Source organism: Halichoerus grypus, chromosome 6 (genome assembly GCF_964656455.1).
Source record: "Halichoerus grypus chromosome 6, mHalGry1.hap1.1, whole genome shotgun sequence".
In the NCBI taxonomy this organism is placed as follows: Eukaryota; Metazoa; Chordata; class Mammalia; order Carnivora; family Phocidae; genus Halichoerus; species Halichoerus grypus.
Window position 1 is genome coordinate 53,103,921 of NC_135717.1, and position 21,585 is coordinate 53,125,505.

General features: G+C 48.4%; 2 protein-coding genes across 15 annotated transcripts in view; one reads left to right on the plus strand and one right to left on the minus strand.

Moving 5' to 3' along the window:
- Positions 1–21,585, plus strand: part of PRPF18 (pre-mRNA processing factor 18) — a 76,674-nt gene that overhangs the window by 45,521 nt on the left and 9,568 nt on the right. For 2 of the 3 annotated variants that reach the window (XM_036114045.2, XM_036114055.2), the window contains 4 exons: positions 1,407–12,471; positions 16,541–18,893; positions 19,437–19,539; positions 20,069–20,187. In XM_036114045.2, the coding sequence (XP_035969938.1) occupies positions 1,407–1,487 (81 nt within the window). In that variant the 3' untranslated portion in view covers positions 1,488–12,471; positions 16,541–18,893; positions 19,437–19,539; positions 20,069–20,187. The remainder of the gene's footprint in view (positions 1–1,406; positions 12,472–16,540; positions 18,894–19,436; positions 19,540–20,068; positions 20,188–21,585) is intronic. The other variant, XM_036114028.2, reaches the window with a different exon arrangement.
- The window catches only part of FRMD4A (FERM domain containing 4A), a 596,094-nt gene continuing 590,980 nt past the window's right edge, over positions 16,472–21,585 (minus strand). For all 12 annotated transcript variants that reach the window (XM_036114111.2, XM_036114096.2, XM_036114077.2 and 9 more), the window contains one exon: positions 16,472–17,603. In XM_036114111.2, the coding sequence (XP_035970004.2) occupies positions 17,501–17,603 (103 nt within the window). In that variant the 3' untranslated portion in view covers positions 16,472–17,500. The remainder of the gene's footprint in view (positions 17,604–21,585) is intronic.

The following is a 21,585-nucleotide window of genomic DNA, read 5'->3' on the forward strand; positions in this document are numbered from 1 at the left end:
AAACAAAGAAGTTTGTAGACTGGTAGACGGAAGAGTTGATAGGATTCACTGCTGCTGGCAGAGCTTTTCCCAGAATTGTTCTGGAGAGATCTGTAGTGGCCTGCTGCAGGTTTCTGCTCTTGTCCCTCTCTTGTTGGTGAATTTGGATAATGACTTAGAGGTATGTTTGCTCAGTGGTGGATGAGAAAGCTAAGATGGATAACTAAAAGCCAAATGCCAGCTAAGGATGTTGAAAGATCACAGAAGGATCTGTGAAGGGTGAGCTGAAAGAGACCGAATGAATTCTAATAATGACAGTTCTTGTCAACAATTTAAAAAGTTGCTACAAAGTTACAGATTGGCCAAGAACTGGCCAAACTGCAGAAGAAATAAAAGCACTTGAAATTTGTGAGATCCGAATTTGTGTGTGTCGTAGTTGCCTGAAAAGAATCAGAGTCTGGTGACAGATGCCAAAGGTACAGAACAGAGGCAGTACAGGGATCCTTTGACTAAATTCTGAAGGATTAGCCAGGTTAGGTTTGGGATGTTGTATTGTGTTCTTACGATTACATTAGAATGTTTTTATCATGTAATATTTGGTAATACAAAAGAATACATGTAATATGTAAGTTAGGAAAGAAACAAAAAAAACCTATCTAGAGACCTGTTTCAGCTTAAGAACTAGAACATTCTGAAGATCCTTGACTGTTTCCTCCTCTACCCCAGAAGTAACTGTTAGTCTGAATTTGTCATTGCCTTGCTTTTTCAAAAGTAATTCTACCACATTATGCGTGTATTTATAAGACATATATTCTCTTTCAAGTTGATTTTCAGTTTTATTAAAATGACATTATACTTAATGTAGCCTTTGCCACTTGCTTTTTACATTCAACATTGTTTCTAAGATGCATGTGTATCAGTTCTCAACCAGAATCCCTCATCAACAGAACTCCCCCATGAACACAGAAGATGATTTGAGTGGCTCTTTTCTCAGTTCTCACAAGGATGGTACATACGCAGCACTTGCTAGATACGCAGGAGAGCTGCTGTCTGGGTACCTAGCGTGGGTGCGCAAGCGGGGCACTTGGGGCTTCACTCTCTGTTGGAACCTGCTGGAGTTCTAGTTAATTCACGTTTACTGCTGTAAAATGTTCCACTGGTGAGCATATTAAAGCTTATTCATATATTCTCTTCTCGTGGACATTTGGGTTGTTGCCAGTACTTTTGTTGTTACTGTGGACAATTTCGCTCTATGTTGTATGTACCTTGGGTGCATGTGAATAAACATTTCTCTCCATGTACATCTGAGTGGTGTTGCTGGGGACTGCTATGTTCCCATGGGGACATTGGTAAACCCGGGAGTAAAGTGAAGGGCAATTCAGAATAGTTCAGCTATTCATAACCAGTCTTTATTCTTATTTTCTTAGGGATTGAAGAGGTTAATGACCATTTGCCAGAAGCACTTTCCTACAGATCCATCAAAATGTGTGGAGTACAACGCACTGTGAAATCTGTGTATGGTGTCTTAAGTAACGAGAAACTTAAGTGGACGTGCTATACGGACTTCTGGAATTTCCAACAGGAACGAGGGAAGAATAATGCGGTTTCCTGTGTTTGAGTTCTACCTAACGCTGCTCTCTCGGTTTTAAGAAATGGTGTTGGCTCTCCTATCACGTCTGGCTGCAAACTGATTTTTGTGTCATTTACTTTAAGTAGTCAAAAAATTAAGTTCTAAAGACTTTTCCTCGAATTTAAATGTGTAGACAACTGTCCCAGAAGGGGGTCTAAAATGACGTTTTCCCTCTAGACCTACAAGCTGGCACTTAGAGGATTGAAAAGGAACATTTGAGGATGGACTTAATTTCTTTCTGTAAAATACGGTAATTTTCACATTGTCTTTTATGTAGCATTTATAAAAAATATTTTTATATATTTCAACAAAAATATGGAACCATTTAATGAAACTTTATAGTCCTTAAATGTTGCTGAACTTTTGCCATCTTGCAGTAGAATTGGAATGTAAATGTTATTACTGTTAACTCAAGTGTTGTTTTTCTTGCATTTCAAGGCTTGCTTTTGCCTTCTAAGGAGTGTAAATTTTAGTATTTGTCATCTCTTTGGGACAGAAGAATTAACAGGAAATCGCAGTTCAAAATAGATGGTATATTATACCAACAGAAGTTTAAATTAAGGAAGCCCAGTGCCTCAAGGTTCAAGGTGGGGCAGTGGATTGTCAAGCCAGCCAAGGATGGGGACGTTGTGACACCACTGGTTCTTCCCAGACTAGGACTGCCTGTGAGTCTCCCTGTTGCAGGGCCCGCGGTGGACCGCCGCTCCCGGCCCTGTGCCACCGCGCATAGGAGCAAGGCGCCGGGACTCTGGTCACTGCCTGACACAGTAGGCCATGCGTCTGAGTTGGCCCAGATGAGGACTTCCAAATCTCACACAGTGTCCTGTGCAGATAATGGTATAATGGTGACGAAATGCTGCGCTCTGCAAGTTGAGAGGCCTCGGTTAATAGAGGAAGGTGGGTGAATGGAACCGACCTGCCCAGGGGGAGTGACAGTGTCGGGTAGCAGTAAGGGGGTGCTCCCGAGTCAGCACTGCCGAGCTGGAGATCCCAGCTCTCCCCCTACAAGTGCGAGACCCTGGGCGTCACTCAGCCTGTCTCTGCCTCCCTTTTGCCCCGTCTGCAAACGGTCGCGAGGCCCTGGGGTGTACACCTCAGCGCGCCGCTGTAGTGGTCAAGTCAAATAAAATGCTTAGTGCGCTGCCTGGCAAATGAGAGCTCAGTGGGTACTGGTTCTTGTGTCCTCGTTCCTAGAGTGTTACTGCAGTAGCGTTCCTGAGCCCTGTGCCGAGGGGCGGTGTGTGCTCAAGTCAGGGTAACACCAACGATGGGGGGGTGGCAGCGACAGCCGTAGGGGTAGGAGCGGTTACCAAGCAGGGACTGTGTCTGGGCTCGGTGACTGCTCCCGATTTCAGCCAGTTGGGAGTTGAAAGGGTGAGAGGACGTGGTGGGAGCTAGAGTCCGCTGAGTCGTAGGTGGGGGTAGCTGCCCATAGCTCCACGGTCACCTATTCTGGCCCCTTTGGGAAGGCTCGAGAGCCTCTTGTGGTCACCTGTGTATGGCCATGCCTGTCGGATCATTTCTGCTGGGTTTCTGCACAGGGTGGCTGGAGCCCGCCGTCCTGAATTGAATTAGGCTTATTCCCTACTCCACTCCCCACTTTGGAAGCCATTTCATATGATTAAATTAGTTAGGACTTAGGAGAGCTTACTCTAGGGCAAATGAGAGAAAGACTTTCGTAAGATAGGACGCTAGTCTAGACTTGAGTTATGTAATCTTGTGTTGGACTTGTTGATAAATACTGTTGAATGAATACTCCCCAAATTACTTCTCTTTATTCACAATCAGACCACAGCATGGCAGTCCGTTGTTTTCATGTTGTCTTTCCATTTGCTGTTAGTTAATACTCCACATAAAGAAGAAACTGTATCAGGTGACGCCAATACCTTCTAAAATTGATCTGTATGGGTAGAAGGTTTAAAAAAAAAAAACGGTAACTTTCTATAGTCCTGTGAATGTTAACCATTGGGGCTTAGGTAGAGGGAAGCAGGTTTGTAGAAAAGCTTTCCATTTCCCTGAAATTAAAGGTCTTCTGTTACGTGCAAATAATCACGTGGCTATATAGAACAGTGACCTCCCGCGTTCTCCACATCATGAAAATTTTAGTTCAGCAGATACGACATACTTCTGGTTTTAGCTATTTTTAAAATAATAAAGGCATCCTTTAAGAATCAGTCACAGCCCTGAAATAACCATTCTTCCCTTTCTTCATTACTGCCGGCCCAGACTCCTGTCCAGAGGAGTTCTTTCTGGAGTCAGATTTAATAAAATGCTGGTATTCTCTCATAAGCAATCCTGTATTTTCTGGGAGTGTTCTTGCCAACTGCGAAGACCAAGCAGTAGATTTTAGCATTACAACACAGAGCCTGTGGCAGCCTGGAAGCCAGGGCTGTGCTCTCAGTCTTTGGGGAAAATGAGGAAATGAAGTTGAGGCCAAAGACAATTGAGGGAGAGAGAATGAGGATGGTCCCGATCTCCTGAGGAGAAGGGGGAGGTCCCGAGAGACCCGAGCTGGGAAGGCAGCTGTCAGGAGTCACAGAACTGAGGGATCTGCTCCGAGCTCATCGAGAATTGGGAGGAATGGGAAATAGGATTGATAGCAGAAGGGCTTCTTGGTGTTAAGTTCTTCCAGCTGGTGATTTCCTGACCTACTCTCACACTTTCGATTGCCCTGGGTTTTGACCCCCGTAAATACTTGAGAAACACAACTGTCTTTTCACTTGGAAGTCATTTATTCTGCGAGCAGTTTAGAAAAGACAACAGAAAAGTGTTCCAGAGTCTTTGGTAGATTTGAATTTGGGGATTCGTTATCACTGGCTCCTTTTCAGCCACACAGTCATCCCCTTTTAAGGATTAACATAGGAGATGGTAGAACTCGGGCAGTTTTAGTGAAAGGGGGGCGTTAAATTGCAGTGTCGCGATTGCCTTTGTCGGAGTGTCTTGGAGATGTGCCTCCCCAGTATGCTCCCATGAAGCCCCTCGCTGGCCAACTTGACCCCATAGAAATGTATGGTATGGGACCATATTGGGAGTCCTGAGCTGCAAGCCCTTCCTCACGGCTTCTGATGTGGGAGTTTCCAGCTGTGTGAGGAGCCAGCACCAGCCCCCCGAGGGTCACTACGGGACCACTGTTATGGCAACTGGTTTTCATCACAGACCCAGTAGCTCCATTGGCTGAATTCTAACCACACGCTAGTACTTTAATGGTTAACAGTATCCTGAACATCTTTTGAAATTTAAAAACAAGTTCTGGGGGTGTGGAGTAACTCGGGGGAAGGCAGTGTGGCTGGCGGCAGCTGTGGTGTGAGCCGACCCCATTCAAGATCTGGGAGCCGTGCTCGTTTAAAAAAAAGGTTTTGTATATTTACCAAAAGAGCTTATTATGAAAGCTTTGATTACTTATTCAGTTGTGCCCGTACTAAACCCCGGGGTCCTTGGTACAGCTTGCTGGAACTAACCGTCCTCGCATTGCTGGTTGGGATTGCTCTGCTGAAGCAGGCGGCTTGGTTTTGTGGGGTCCCGCCTCCCCGCCTATAAGCACCGGCTTTGAAAATACTGTCAGCCTTCCCTCACAGCATTCAGGCTGGATACATACTTTCACCGGGGAGAGCAGCTAAGAAGTTTCAAGCTTCCTTTCGAGTATGATCGGTGACCTCAGAAGTGTTCACTGAGCTTCCTCCCACGATGGGCAAGAGTCATTTGGGCAGTCTGCTCTCTGTGCCTTTCTGAACTCCCAGTTTGTCATTGCCAAATTGCCTTTCCTGTCCAACTGCTCTGCCTTTAAGACTTAGGAACAACCGGGAAGCTTTAGTGTTGTAGTCTGAGCTTGGCTTGGAGGTTCTGCCCTCCCGGGAAGCAGGAGAGTTAAAGCTGTAGCTTTGGAAACTTTCTGACCACAATTCAAAGTATAACCGTAACAAATGTGTGCATACATAAATGCACATATAACTGAAACAAAAGCACTCACATACTCTTCTCTTGTATTTCTTTTAAGAATATGCTGGCTGTGACTCCAAACAGGGTTACGGCGCATTAATGCACTGTGACCAGTAGTTTGAAAACCACCCATTAAGACCACCAATTATCCGTAGAGTTAAGGATGGAAATAACCTGGTAGATGAATTCAGGGCAGAAGGACTCTACTTTTTGTTTTAGCCACCTAGGTGCCCCTAAATTGTTGATTTTCCCATGTAAAGGCAAACAGGTATTGGCTTTCAGGGTCACTACAAAGGTCTATTACAGTGAAGGTTGTGCTTTCTGGAGATACAGCTGAAAGTGGGGTATGAGGATTTGGCACAACTGGGTGCTGGGGAATAACTATATTGTTGATAACTCTTTAAGTCCTGAACAAACCTCCATCCTCTTCCATGTTTTTTTTTTTTTTAAATAACATATAATGTATTATTTGTTTCAGAGGTGCAGGTCTGTGATTCAACAGTCTTACACAATTCACAGTGCTCACCATAGCACATACCCTCCCCAGTGTCCATCACCCAGCCCCCCCATCTCTCCCACACCCCTCCACTCCAGCAACCCTCAGTTTGTTTCCTGAGATTAAGAGTCTCTTATGGTTTGTCTCTCTCTGTGGTTTCATCGTTTCATTTTTCCCTCCCTTCCCCTATGATCCTCTGTCTTGTTTCTCAAATTCCTCATGTCAGTGAGATCATAGGATAATTGTCTTTCTCTGACTGACTTATTTCACTTAGCATAATACCTTCTAGTTCCATCCATGTCGTTGCAAATGGCAAGATTTCATTTTTTGATGGCTGCATAACATTCCATTGTGTGTATGTGTGTGTGTGTGTGTGTGTGTATCACGTCTTTTTTATCTATTCATCTGTTGATGGACATCTAGGCTCTTTCCATAGTTTGGCTATTGTGGACATTGCTGCTAATTGGGGTGCATGTGCCCAGAAGGACTCTACTTTTTTTTTTTTTAAAGATTTTATTTATTTATTTGAGAGAGAGAATGAGAGACAGAGAGCATGAGAGGGGGGAGGGTCAGAGGGAGAAGCAGACTCCCTGCCAAGCAGGGAGCCCGATGCGGGACTCGATCCCGGGACTCCAGGATCATGACCTGAGCCGAAGGCAGTCGCTTAACCAACTGAGCCACCCAGGCGCCCAGAAGGACTCTACTTTTAAAAAGTTTTTTAAATACCGAGCTACAGAGATCACACTCAGCGTTCAAGGTTAGTGTGAAGTTTAGCAGATTATAAAACCTTTCCAATGCTAAGTACTTGCAAAGCAGCAGTTCTTATATTTCAGATGAAGAGACTATCCCCCAGGGGCAGGATAACCACAACACACAACATATAGTTGGCAGCATGGTTTGGTGACCACCTTATGCTGGCTGTCAGTTGTATAAAGGGAGATGAACCAAGGTATAAAATAGATGGGAGCTCAGAGGTAGGGTTGAGGCAGAGAAAGATACATAGAGGCCAGTATCGTGCATCAAATCTCTATTGAGGGTTGGCTCATGCCTTTAAAGATTACTTCCCAAGGCTGAGGTAGGGCTGGATTACATTCCTTTTTATGTAAATTTTTAAGCAATTGTGTAATATAGAAAAATGTACAAATAAGACTACCATATCCTGATACATTTTTCAAAGTGAATATCTCCCCGAAGTCTCCAGCACCTGAGTCAGGAAAGAACGTCGTTAATGCCCCGGAAGTCTCCTCATGCCCCCTTCTGGTCACAACCATGGTCCTAATGTCTAACATCATTACTGCTCCATAATGTACATACCCTACAATTCACCCATTTAAAGTATATAGTAGATTTAGAATATTCAGAGTTGTACCACCATCGCCACGATCTAAGTTCAGAACATTTCATCACCCCTAAAAGAAACCCTGTACCCATTAGCAGTCACTAATAGGTTAGTTTTGCCTGACTTTTCATCTGCTCATTTGTAAATGGACTCAGTGGTCTTGACTTGTTTTATGTTTGATTTCTTCTGGTTTCTGATCCTCCTCCTCATCACGTGTCATTGTGATTCGTTCATTCTCATTGCCACATCCCATAATTTATCTGTTTTACTGTTGATAGACTTTTGAGTTGGTTCTAGTTTTTGTATGAATGTTGTGTGTGCATTCTTTGGTGAATACGAATCTCTGTAGGGTACACACCATGTTGTGAAATGTCTGGGACATAGGGTATGTGCATACTCAGCTATATTAGATACTGTCAAGGAATTTTCCAAATGGCCTGTACAGTGGACACCCCCCCAGGCAGGATTTGAAGTTCCAGCTACTCTACATCCTGGCCACACATGATATACTCTGTCATTTTCATTTTAGCCCTTCTGGTGGGTTAAAGTGGTATGCTGTGGCCTTAATTTGCATTTCCCTGCTGACACATAAAGGTGGGCACCTTCTTTATGTGCTTGCTGGCCATTTGGATATTCTCTTTTGTGACGTTCCCATTCAGGATCTTATTTTTGCCCATGTCTTTTTTTTTTTTTTTTTTTAAAGAATTTTTTGTTTATTCATTTGAGACAGATACAGAGAGAGAGAGAGTAGGAGCAGTGGGGAAAGGTGGAGGGAGAGGGAGAAGCAGACTCCCCACTGAGCAGGGAGCCTGATGCGGGGCTCGATCCCAGGACCTGGAGATCATGACCTGAGCTAAAGGCAGACGCTTAACGACTGAGCCACCCAGGCGCCCCGCCCATGTCTTCTGTTTAATTGCCTGCCTTTTTCTTATTGATCATAGTTTGTTCTTCTGGCTAGGAGTCCTTTGTTGGACACGTTTATTGCAAATACTTCTCCCACTCTGTGGCTTGCCTCTCTGCGAGGTTCCTTTTTATGCAAAGGGGAAATAACCTTTTAATGAGCTCAGATATTGACATAATCTTTGCTACCTGTGCCAGGTTGTACAAAAATCAAATTATGTGTTAGTCTTACAGTGATTTTTTCTCTTGATTAATGATGTCATCGTCTTGGTGTGCCTTTAAGGGTATAGGATTTGAGAGAGAGGAAATCATGTGACTTTAAAAAATTTTTTTGCTATACTTTGGTTTTATTAGATTATTATTTAAGACCTGGTGATTTTTCTCTTCCTTTGGTGTGCAAGTATGTACACCATATATGTGTGGTGTAGACAGCGCTCGCTGGTGGCTTACCCTGTTTTCATTCTTCTCCTCTTTGCTAATAGAAGCTTAATGTGTTCAGAGCTGCAATGCGCACAGTTAAAACTGCTTGCTCTCCCAGGACCCTTTGATGTTAGGGTTGGTTATGTGACATGTTCTGCCAATAATCTGTGGAGAGAGTCTGTTGGGTAGGACTTCCCGAAAGCTATTGCTTTTCCAAGAAACAGAAATAGACTTGGCTGACAGACATCTTTTGCCCCTTCTCTGTTCTTTTCTGGAAGGTGGTTCTGAACTTCAGACGCTTTGCTGTTGTCCTGTAGTCATTGATGGTGAGAGAGACATGCTAAAGGTGGCAGAGCTAGTTCTTGGGTGGTACCGTGGAGTCACTGTATAAACCTTGAGCTGCCTTCTTAGGGTTCTCCAGAGAGAGACCAATAGGAGATGTATGTATGTATGTATCTATATCTGTCTAAAATAAATGATGGAAATTTATAAATATATATATTAAAATACAGAAACTATATGTAATTACATAAATGTATATATATTATAAGGAATTGGCTCCTGTGACTATGGAGGCCAAGAAGCCCCATGATTTGCTGTCTGTAAGTCTTACTCTGAGGGAAGGAGAAGACCAATACCCTAGTTCAACAATCAGGCAGAGAGAGCGCGCGCCCATGCGCGTAGTCTCCCTTACCCTCAACTGATTGGACAGGGCCCACCCACTCTGGGAGGAGCCATCTGCTTTCCTCAGTCCACTGATTCCGATGTTCATCTCCTCCAGAATAATGTTTAACTGGACATCTGGCACCCCGTGTCCCAGTCATGTTGACACTCAAAACTAACCATCACAGCTGCCTTCCTCTGGGCCTCCTGTTTTATGAGAACAGTGTGGGGTCATTTCCCAGGACTGTGTTCCCATATATAGATTCAGTCCCTAAGCAACATGTACGTTACTCAGATATTTCTTGGCTTTCAACATCACTGAGACTTGTGGCAGGTATGGGATGGTGCTCTACGGGTGCATCTGTGTCTGCTGGACTAAGATTGGACTTCGCCACATCCTGCGAAGGTAAAAGTACCTGTAACCGCGTTCATCTGAGTGAGTCCGGTGGATGCTGGCACCAAGTCACCAGCTGCAGAAAAGCCCTTAATTAGGCCGATGTTAAAGGCAGTTCAAAGACAACCAGGTATCTGAGACCCAGAGGAGTGCTTCCGGCGGGTCGTGAAGATTCTGTCACCCAGCTTATTAGACGGAAGCATCTCGCTCTTGTCCCTCTCAGGGGTTTTCCCCAGATCTTCATTAGAGTAAGAAATGACTTTGAGAGGACAAACTCCTAAATACTTGTTACGAATATGAAACATACTTGAGAAAATCAACGATTGGGACTTCGTTATTTTGGGGGAAAATAGGCTTTGGCTTGCTCTTCCTTCTGAGACCATGACTCACTTTACACTCCCATGGGCCAAAAAGATACTTGTGTATCTAACATTTTTTTAATCTAAAAATTGAAGATTGGCTTGCTCTTAACATGGCGGTAGCTTTTACAAGTCTCTCTGCTTGTAGAGCCTTGGGGTCCGTGCGTTGACGAGGCGCCGTGGGCCTGCTAGTGAGGCGACGGGGACAGCTCGGGGCCACGAGGGCCGGTGGGTGTGGGTGGCGAGGTTCTTCTTTCCCCGCTTCCACCACCCCTTCCGTGGCGGCTGTGACACGTTTCTCCTTGGTGGCTGGCTTATTGGGTTCCCCTGACAGTGGGCACACGAGAGACGGGAAGCTGGAGGAGGGAGAGGGACCTGCTCCTCTCTGTTGGCTTTCTGTCCCTCACAGCCCAGCAGGACCCTCAGTTCCTGAAGAAGGAGCTGCTTTCCGTGGGCAGTTTTCCACACACGGAGCAGCGGCTTCATTCTGCCACTTGGGAGATCTGCGGGTTCTGCCACCTTCCTGGGGCACTCGGCAGCCGGCCACCAAGCTGAGCAGCACCCCTCAGTCTGCTCCTCAGAGGGCTGACTTCCAGCTCCGCGGGGCACCTCCTCATGCTTCTGGGTTTTCCCATTCCCTCGCCTTTGTTTCCCTGCCCTGAGCGCTGGCCGCTTCCCTGGGGTCCTCTTTGAGATCTAGTGTCCCGTTTTGCTGTCCCCTCTTCACCATCTGGGTGACAGTCCAGCCTTTCATAGGAAATCATCTCTGTTGAGATCATGGCCGTGGTCTTGGGACTCCCAATCCAAAAGGCAGCCAGATGGGCAGCACCTGCACGAAGGGCAGGGGTCCTCCTCCTGGCACCCCCAAGCTCGGATGGGTTTCCCACTAGCGTGCATCAACATACATCGAGACTTTCCTCCTAGATGACAGGATTCACCCCCAGGGGCTGACTGAGGTCATGGGGGAACCTGTATTTTCCCCGCTGTCTGGTCCCGAGGTCCTGTCCTTGCTGCCTCCCTTCTTGCTCCCCGCTCTGCTCTTCAAGACATCCTGCCCATTCTTGCGGTGGCCTCAACTTCCTCAGGACCTTCTTGGCTTGGCTTTTCCCTGAGGCTCCCCTTGTCATCATTGCTGTCACTCTCCCAGGACCTTCTCCTGTCGTCTTACCCCCTTTTTTTTTTTTTTTTTAAGATTTTATGTATTTATTTGACAGAGAGATAGCAAGAGCAGGAACACAAGCGGGGGGAGTGGGAGAGGGAGAAGTAGGCTCTCCACAGAGCAGAGAGCCCCATACGGGGCTCGATCCCAGGACCCTGGGACCATGACCTGAGCCGAAGGCAGATGCTTAAGGACTGAGCCACCCAGGCGCCCCTCGTCTTACCCTTCTGTGCTGCCCCACAGCACTACAAAAACCAAGCTGCGTCATCCCATCAGAGTCCTCCAGAGCCGCCGGATGGTGTTGACTAAGTGTCCAGTGTCCCCTGGATCCCAAGTGATACTGGGATATTCTCCATCTTCTCTCCTCTTGGGGGCCGTTCTCAGCTGACTGCTCTCTGCTGACCCCGCCCCGCTGTCTCTTTCCCCTCACGCTTAGCTGTGGCCTCACCTGGCTTTGCTTGGGCCAGGCTGACTGGGGGGGGGGGTTGTCAGCGCCCCATCTGCCTCCACACTCACCAGCAACATTTCTTACCTTACTGGGAGGAAAAGCTGTTCTTCCACCTGTCCTAAGGCTGACCCTGCTTTCTTAGCACCTTTCTGTAACTGACTTATTTTCTCCCCCCTCCCTGCACTCCCGATCTCCTAGAAGTCTGTTCAGGGCACGGATGCCGCATCTCTCTGGTTTGCTGCAGATGGGAGGTGAGAAAGAGAGAATGACTGGGTGATCATCCAGTGGGGTTGGCCCGATGGTGGGACGATCCCAGGACTTCTGGCCTGACCCTGGACTGCTCTAGAGCCTGCAGCTGAGCTGAGGAAGGTGGTGAGGGAGCAGATTCCGAGGGGAGGCTCAGAATCTCCGCTCTGGCCATGTTAGCGTGTTAGACCTGCAGGGGAGATGTTGCCGGGCTGGAAGAGGTACAAGTTCAGGAATGCGGGGGATCAAGACAGGTGTCGTCAGCTCCTAGATGACACTGAAAACCCTGAGGCCAAGGGAGAGCTACCAGAAGCGTGGTGGACGATGAGAGGAGCCCAAGCACAGAGCTGGGACACGCCGATGCCCGGGTGCCGGGGAGAGGAGAACCGCCAAGGAGGCTGGAAAGAAGGGCCCCGACCGTTGTGAGCAGGAAACCCCAGAGGGCGTCGCATCCTGGCCTTCCGGAGCAGGACCTGAGGGGATCCACAGTGTCGTGTTACTGGTAAGTCACATGAGCTGAGAACAGAGAATTAACCATTGTCTGTGGCACTGTGGGAGTCCTCCTTGACCTTGACAGCAGTGGTTTTGGGAGAGTGGGGGAACGAAAGCAGGCCTGGAGTGGGTTTGACAGAAAACGGATGAATGAATGAAAAACAAAAGGAACCTACTCGTGTGTAGGGATAGCAGTTGATGGGGAGAGAAATGGGTTTCTGATAAAGAAATCTTGTACAAGTGTAAATGTGTGGGCTCTGTCAGTCTGCTTGCTGTTTAGACCCCTGCACTGCAGGCCCCTCAGCTCCTGTCTGAGGGGACAGTGGCTGTGCCCCGGGGGAGACTTTGTGCACAGCAAAGAGGGTGTAATGCAGGAGGTTCTTGCCCTCTTGGCGGCCGTGACTCCCAGCAGCCGGCTCCGTGGACGAGGTTAGCAGTGAGATCCCGTTTAGACACTTGGGGATTTCGTCCCCTTTGGACTCCTTTGAATCTTTTCCTCTGTTTCATGTTGGCGACTTTGTTTGCCCTTACGCTGTGGTTGTGGGTCCGTGTCTAATGTGTGTGAGCGTAAGCTTCTGGAGACTGGGCTCCTCCCCAGACGTGCAGTACGTGACTGCTCACCAGCCCTGGCCAGTGGCTCTCTGGCGCTCGCCGTACAGAGGGTCTTACGGATGGGCTGTTTGGAACTGGTACTCTGGGAGAAAGAAGCAAAAGGCCTGGGCTCTGTTTACTGCTTTCTACTGGGGCTTCTGGGTGTTTGTGTTCTCTGATAACTGAAATAATAGCTGTGTAGAACTGCTTTGTTAGCACTGTGTGTGTGTGTGTGTGCGTGCATGCGCGCCCTGTAAGAGGTGGGGAGAAGTGGGAAAGCAGTGTCTTCCTGCGTTGCCTTCATGGGATCGTCGGAGCTTAATGAGGAGATAGTGGATTTATCTCCTGAGCTGTGACATGTTTATGCAGAAAAGACAAAAGATCTCTGTTTGACATGAGCGCTGATCATCTTGAGATACAGAGCCGCTGGTTGCTTTCAAGGGCTTAGAAGTGTAAAATGTCCTAATGAGCTCGCTTCCGACATGCTTCGCGTTCTCCGTGGATTGTTTTCATTTTGGGCAGGGGTTAGCTCGCTCTAGTGGCAGATGCTTCAGCAGGGGCTTTCCATCCGGGGGATGTTCTTGGCTTCCGGACTTCTGGGCTCCTGCTAGTGAAGAGATGCCTGTTGGGCCAGGGGGCCGGGGACGCAGCTCCAGCGCAGTCTCTGCAAAAGTAGGCCAGTCGCCGTCTTGTCGTTAAGTGGGGGCTTTTGGTGCCCATGGGCCAGCCGGCTGCTGTGTGGATGATGTGATTCAGGTGGTGGGGGACAGGGTTTGAGCGGTAGGGTGAACACAGGGCTGCTGAGGAGCCTGAGCACCCTGCCGTCTCCCTGATGGGCCCTCGGCATCCTGCACAGGCCTCGGGGGACCGCATGGGGGCGGAGAGCCCACGGATGGCCTCCGAAGCCCACATTCCCTCAGTGTCTCTTCCACCACATACCGCTGTGTGGGAATGGGACCCACGCCTGGCATGGACTGCATACGGGTAACTATTTGTAACCGCCAGTGTCCCGACAAAGACTGACCTCTAACCTCAGATCCCTTTTTGTGGCAGGAATACATAATAGAGAATGTGTTCTCTTTGTATACTTAACAAGGCAATTAGAGTAAGGGAGAATTAGCCTTGACTACACAAACTGAGCTTATCTGCATCTAGCAAGCCAGTAAGATCAGCTTTCGATTGACTTTAAAAAAGAGTCCAGCAAGGCCACAGGCACTCGAATTAGAGATTTCCAGAGCCTGTATCACTTAGAAACAAAATCTCCAAGAGGCAACTGAGATCTTTTCATTTTGAAAATGCTTTAATAAGTGTTGACAACACTGTTTTGCAAAATGTAAAGGTACTATACAAATTCTTAATACAAAAAGAATAAATTAAAAGCAGATTTCTTTTTAATTCTGCAACTTTGTCTACAACATACATCCTTTTCATTGATTACAGTTGAACAGAATCCAGTAAAATCATTTTCCATGCTCTACAGTCAGTTTCAGGAGCAACCTAATCCTTTCTCCCCATTATTAAACTAGAGTCCATTTTACACAACGTGTAATAAACTATTGACATGAATGTATATGTAAAACTTTACACCTAGTTAACTAAGCAGTAACTGGTCATCCGATAGCACCTGGAGGGGGTCTGCTCTATTTAGAACTAACACTGAATGAAAACGAATTGGGATTTTAACAGTTTCAACACTCACCTGCATATAATAAAATAAAAAAAATCCACCTGTCTCACAACAAAGTCTGATGTAGGTGTCCCCACCAGTCTTCAGGCTAAACAGGCAACTTCTTACACGTATCCAAAGAATCCAGTAGGGGCTTTATATCAGACCAGGGGCTTCATATTCCATCTTAAAATTTGCTTGAAAGAAAGACGGATCTGTGAAGAGCTTGCAAGCGCTTGTTTACAGTAACTACCATTCCCCACCACACTGATCCTTAATCCCGTGGCTCTCAAAGGACTAACATTATGTACATTTGTAGTAACCGAACGCAGCTCAACAGTAAAACCTGTTTTACTTCATCTCTGTCTTTCCTACCAGACTATCGTGGCGTTTGTCTGAACTGTAGTTCCCCTCCCTCTCCGTTCCTTTCTGCCTCCTGAATTCAAAACCCAAGTGTTGAGAAAGATTTTTCATCTCGCATTCCCGGTCACCCAGCTGGGCTAAAAGTGCGATCTGGGGCGGGGGGGGGGGGGGGGGTACTGCAGCCCCGATTTGAAACCACGGGACATGCTGTGTAACCTGCAGCCACGTGACCTCGTCTCCTCCTCTGTTTCTCTGCACTTTTCCTGTCGCACACAGTTCAGTCTGATTAGCCAGTGTGTCTTTGGGGTGAAAGAAAAATGGCCCAGTGTATAATGTTCTGAATGGGGAAGGAAAAAAAACCTGTTGGCCGTAGCTCTGATCGTCAAAATACCAGCAACAAAAATACCACCCCTCCGTCCCCAGGATCTGGTAATAACATTAGAACCAGTTTTGTTTATCCCGCAGGGTTTACCCAAGTGTTCTGTGAACGTTCGCCCCTTCCCCCAAGCTGTGTCACCAGTCCAGTGCCCACAGGCCTGGGGAAAGCAGGCCCTGAATTGTCTGGAGTGGCCCCAGCGTGCCGTGAGCCCACAGCGCTTTCCAAGCTGCAATAGAGGGAGCGTTGTTAAACTTACTTTAGGGTCCATCTTCCCTCCTGGTCTGGTAGAGTCTCGTTCTTCTTGGATTACACATACATAAAAAAAAAACGAAGATTTTTCTTTTTACGCTGAAGCTAACTGTGGTTCTGCTTTCCCCCAAAACTAACCCTCCCCCAACCAGCTCCTGTCCCTGGCTGTCAAATGCCTTTCCAATAGGAAGTCGTTACAAGTGAGAAAAACCGTCCCTCCCCCCGCCCCCCCACTTGCGCCAATAAGCACAGCGTCCCACCTCTGTGGAGACCGTGTTTGTGCCATTTTGAATAACCCAACTAAGAGTGTGCGCTTGTTAGGATTATAAAAGTATTTTTGAGGCCTTTGAAGATAGATGGCTTTCCAGTTGTGTCTTAAGCATAGCTCAAGACACATGTAAACGTGCGGCTCTTTCCTCCCCTCTGGGTTTCTGCGGACGACTGTGGTACGTCAAGGTAGCTGCCGACGCCGGAGGCATCCGGGCCCTCTGGGAGCTGGCGTGCTCTTCAGCCTGCTCCGCCTGCTAGCTAGTAGACGCGGGAGTCAACTCTTCCTACCTAAGGGCATAGTTGGGTTCTTGGAATAAGTGACACATTGGTAACCGGGTGCCGAGAGAAGTCGGGTCTGAGCTCTTTGTCACACAAGTGCTAACAAGTATAAAATGAGCCACAACAGTTAAACACTCGAATGGATCGCAGTGTGCTTTTTCCCTTGGTTTCCCATGAAAAATAAAATCAAACACTTTGTGCAAAACAATAGGACACGCTTTTACTGCTTGTTTTAATGAGAGAGAAGCGCTTTTGGCAATCCCCACCTTCCGTTTCCTCCAGATCCCAGCAGGAAAGCAGTGAGCTTGGACCGGACCCCCGTGCAGACCGGGCTGACAGTGCCCCCCTGCTCCCTGCCCGCAGGCCTGTCCTCCATGTCCACACCCCTGGGGACCCGAGGCCACGGCGCCCCTCTGGCTACCTCTGGCTCCCTCCACTTGACCATCATACCGGGTTAGTTTTCCAGGCTCTGGCCTGAGAGAGAAGGTGGGGCGTTAAGGGCGAGGGATAAAGAGGGGAAACAATTTACAAATGGTTGACTTTTCACTGTGATGAGTTAGTAGCAGTTGAGAATTTAAAAGATTTCATTGCAGAAAGAATGTCTTCCTCTTGGCCCCTCTCATTTTTTTTATTTTTAAATTTTTTTTTTAATCTTTGGCAGCATAGAACTGATTGTGATCCTCGGATGCATCTTGGACACGTGAAGCTTCCTTTTTCAATCTCCTTCCCCTCCCCCAACAGCCACTCCCCCAGGGAACATGTCAAGTGTCAACTGAGTGTTCGCCGCACACGCGCGAGGCATCCTCCTCACCGAGCGCGGTGGGCCTGCGAGGGGGGCGCAGGCTGGCCACAGCGGAACAGTCCTTCGGGATCACCCTGTACGTAAGTCTCCTTTCCTGTTCTCCTGCCACTTGTCCACGGAAACTGGATGTCCGCCACCTTCCCTGATGGTTCCTGGCCTGGGGGCTGTCACGGCACGGGGAAGCCACCAAGGTGCCGCTGAGGATTGGTGCCTGGCTCTCCGTGGGCGAGAGCGCCAGGGGGACACACAGTGGGACCGGAACCTTCCAGAATGTCTCCTCAGTCAGGTTTTTGAGGGTGAAGGGGATGCGGAGACGGGAGGAAACAAAGTGCTGAGGGCCGAAGCTGGTGCGGGGTGACAGTGCGTCTGGGTAAGGCAAATGAGAGGCAGTGAGGTGATCTCTGAATGGCGTTGAGGCGGTCAGATCGAGGCCGGCTGGCTCACACGAGGGTGCCGGGCTTGGCTTGCTCCTGCCCGTACCACTGGACGTCGGCTAGTTCGGGATAGAGGGAGGAGTCCAGGAAACAGCTGTCGGTGTAGCTCCTGCAGGGAGGGCGAGGAGGAGAGCAGCGGGTTAGCGGAGCAGAGCGCCCAGTAGGGCAAGCTGCTCCCAGGCATGGCAAAATCCACCTGCAGGAGCCCTGCCGCGGGAGCCCCCGTGGGGGGCGGGGAGGATGGAGGCGGGGCTGCTCACGCCTGGCCAAGACCTCTCCGAAGTCCTGCTGTCTGGGCCCTACCCTCGGCGCAGCACGGGAGCTTCCAGAGCTCCGGGCTTCCATGGGATTCCGCTTTTTGGAGAACAGCTGCTTGGGCTGCCCTCCAGGAGACCCCAGGCGCCCCCAGCTTTGCCTACATACTATTCTGTCCCAGAAGCACGTTCAAAACGTCAAGTGAAACGGAGAAGTTATTTGGATGGGAGTCTAAAAAATTTTTTGAATGCGTCTTATTTATTTAAACATGCATTGTTTTCTGATTATAGAAACTGTATGGAAAACATACCAGAAACTAGAATGAAAACAAAAGACTTAAAAAGTCTCTGAGGTATGCGTCACCATGGAGGCTGGGGAGAAGCCAAGAGGTAATTACACAGACACGCTGAAGCCCATGTTCAGTACTCGGAAAAATAGCCCCTTGCTGATCCCAAACTGGCTCTTTTGGGGCAAGAGTAAAGGTCAGGAGCAGCCCCTGCAGCCTGAGGAGGTGGAGGGCCCCCTCACCCCCCCTTGGCTGGCTGCCTGAGCTCTGCGCTCTGTTCCTAAACTGCAGGTCCAGCTTGGAGCCCCCTGGGTGCTGTTGCCTTTGTTCCCAGCGCAGCTCCTAGCTCCCTCTGAGTGTCAATTTGTACTGATTCCTACAGGGATGAAACTGGGGGCCTTGAGCCTCCAGGTGTTGAAGCGACATGTCCCTTGGATGACACTGGTCTGTGATTCCGGGTTATTAGGTCTATGTGTCTTTAATGCCTGGTGCTAGGGTTCGGGACGGATGGGTGAAGGAACGTGATCCTAATCCAGTGTGGTGCAGAGAACAGCAAGCTGAACGAGCACCTTCCTCCCAGCCCCGTGAGCGAGAAGCTACAGTCGTGCCCATCTTTCTCATTGGCTGACCTCTCTAGGAACGAATGGATGAAGGCATTGTGGATTTTGTAAATGTTTCTCATCTGGCTTTTAAAAAACCCACGGATGTTGGAAAACCCAAGGCATCGGTGGCATATGGTGGCCTTTGCTGAGAGTCCTGGGCCTGGAACTCCTGATCTAGTGGGAATGAATGCTGCTTTCAGAAGCAAAATGACATACAGACCCTTTCTTCTGATGCCGGCCACGGGTCCCTATTACGGTACGTAAGCGCTAAAGGGCTAACTCCCACGTACCCACCCTGACAGAAGTGCCTTTTGCCATGTGCCTGAGGGACTAAGAACGTTTTTCCGGCAGAAGGTAGTTGGATCCACAGGGACATAGGCTGTATTTTGGGAGACAGTCCCTCTCGAACTCCTTGTGGTCCTGGTGGTGCCCTTCCCTCTCCCCCAGGTGGGCCAGTTAGAATCCTCCAACCACAGTCACTGACTGCTTCAAAGAAGGGCAGAGGCCCAAGCAAGGCCAAGCAGCCTTCACCCCAGGAGTATGTGGGAACAGGAAGCAGAGGCAGAGATGAAAGAGAACTAGCCACGTCTGGCTCTATGTGCCCTAAACCACGAGTCAGGCACGATAGTGCAAAACCCATTCATGTATAAAAGATCAGTTGGATCCAAATTGTGTTTCTGGAAGTTGGAATAAATTCAGGTTACCTGCTCAGACGGCTAAAGCATCTGTGGAGAAGACACTTAGGATTTTCATTCACCTAAGTTCCAAATAGCCTTACCCTCTTTTTTCCTTCTGGTAGGAATGACCTCCCTGAAGTTTGCACTTCAAAGAAATGGCCTACAGGATAGGTCCTGGAGGAGACCAGATAGAGCATTTACGTCTCAAAGACACAGGGAATGAAGGCAAGTTCCTCCCAGAAGGATTTTGTTTCTTTTTTTTTTTTTTTTAAATAATAGAATTTTTTTTTTTTTTTTTTAAAGATTTTATTTATTTATTTGCTAGAGAGAGACACAGCGAGAGAGGGAACACAAGCAGGGGGAGTGGAAGAGGGAGAACAGGCTTCCCGCTGAGCAGGGAGCCCGATGCGGGGCTTGATCCCAGGACCCTGGGATCATGACCTGAGCCGAAGGCAGACGCTTAATGACTGAGCCACCCAGGCGCCCCGGATTTTGTTTCTTAAATCTAAATATTTTAAAATATCTGCAAGGCCTTTTGAGGTGAATAGGGGAGGTTTTGGAATTGGTAAAAATAAACAAAAAACTATGGGTAGGCTTTGAATTGCTTCCAGAGCTGTGTGACTGTTGCCGTAAAGACTGAATTTGCAAGACAGGGACACATGTTTTTAGTTCCTCAAGGACTGGGGTTGCAACTTGATTGAGTAAAGGCCAGTAAGATCTTTAAAATTTACTCAGTTGAATTGTTTTCTAACAGTTTGGTGACAGCAGTGGGATCCCAAGGAGACCTCAGATAGCTTCAGGGACAACATGAAACACAGGCAGCCGTACCTGTGAACCCCCTGAGGTCTCTGTCAGCATTTCCGAGGGCCATGGGTAAGTTCCTCTCGGTTCTGAGCTCTGCTCTTTTTGCGTTAGGCTCCCCATCGAGTTGGCTTCCCAGTCCAGCATTAACATTGTCTGGACTGACGGGAGGCTCTCACAGAGTCCCTGGCCCTCGCTTAGTCTGCAGTCCCAGGCCAGGGCTTGGCACCTGGCACCTCAGTCCCGAGCCTCCAGTTAGTCCCCAGTGCCCATGTGTTGGGGGTTGCTGGTTCCGTCCATAGTTCCGTGCTGGGAACTGCCGGTGATGTGCACCTGCGGCCTCCTCCTGGCCAGCCCACAGTATCCTCTCTTCGGCTACTACGGGTCTGCTAATGTGCCCGTGAGGTAAAGCAGTAAGAGGTCTGTTGTCAGTGAGAACCTCAGAAGCCAAAGCTGCAAAATTGGTGGGCACAGGTCAAGCACTTAAAAGCCGTTAGAGCACTTGCCCCCTAACTCGAAGACCCCCGTGCTAGGGTAAGTTGGTTACAGAATGGGTTAGACGGCCATCAGGTCTCCCACTGACCTCAAGAAAACTTCCACACCACGAGGTACACTGTGAAATGTCCCAAGATCCCCAACCAGTGGCACATCCGTATTCATTTGTCTCTATGAGACCGAAGGCTCAGCTGAAGAACAGGCATCCCCAGGTTCCAAAGAACGGAGTGTGCCACCTACCAGCACAGCTCCTTACTTCGCGTCTAAGAACTGTGGTAGTAGAACAAGCTAGAACTACAGTGGCCACTGGGAAGCGATTTCACTCCACAGTGAAACTGGAGCCTCTCAGGCATGTGCCCTCAGAAGACCGGAACCTAAGAGCTGAGAGACTGATGTCCCGTTAAGTGCCTGATCTACAGAGGAATGAGACTTCTCTCCTGAGCTGCGAACACCTGCCCAGGATCTCGCCCCATTCTCAAGCCAGTGAACTGGGACCATGGACACTGCTAGAACACTCGCCCCCTTTCTATGAGACCACCTTCTGCAAAGCACAAGACTCCTGTGTAAGGATAAGGGCTTATGGACAGGCAGGTTTCACACCAGGTCACCTGTCACCCCCCAAGACAATCCCGTGCAATGAGGGACACCTGGTCTTAGACAAGCAGGGCAAGGGCTGTCCCCCAGGAAAAGGAAATACCCCATCAAAGGCACACAGTCAGTTTTCCTCTCAGGAAAACTCCAAAAATGGGATCCCAGTCTTGTCAAGGCTCTACGGGTGCCCCCCACCCCCCCAAAACCCCAGGGGTTTTACACTAAAAATAGTTACAGTCTCTCATGCACATGGACCAACAGTACTGAAGACAACCTAGAATCCCAGCGGTCATTACGAGGAATGTTCCAGTTAGACAAGTTCATTCATTTAAGAAATGCACGTGAATGCAGGGGTTCCTAAACAAACAGAATGGGATACCTGTT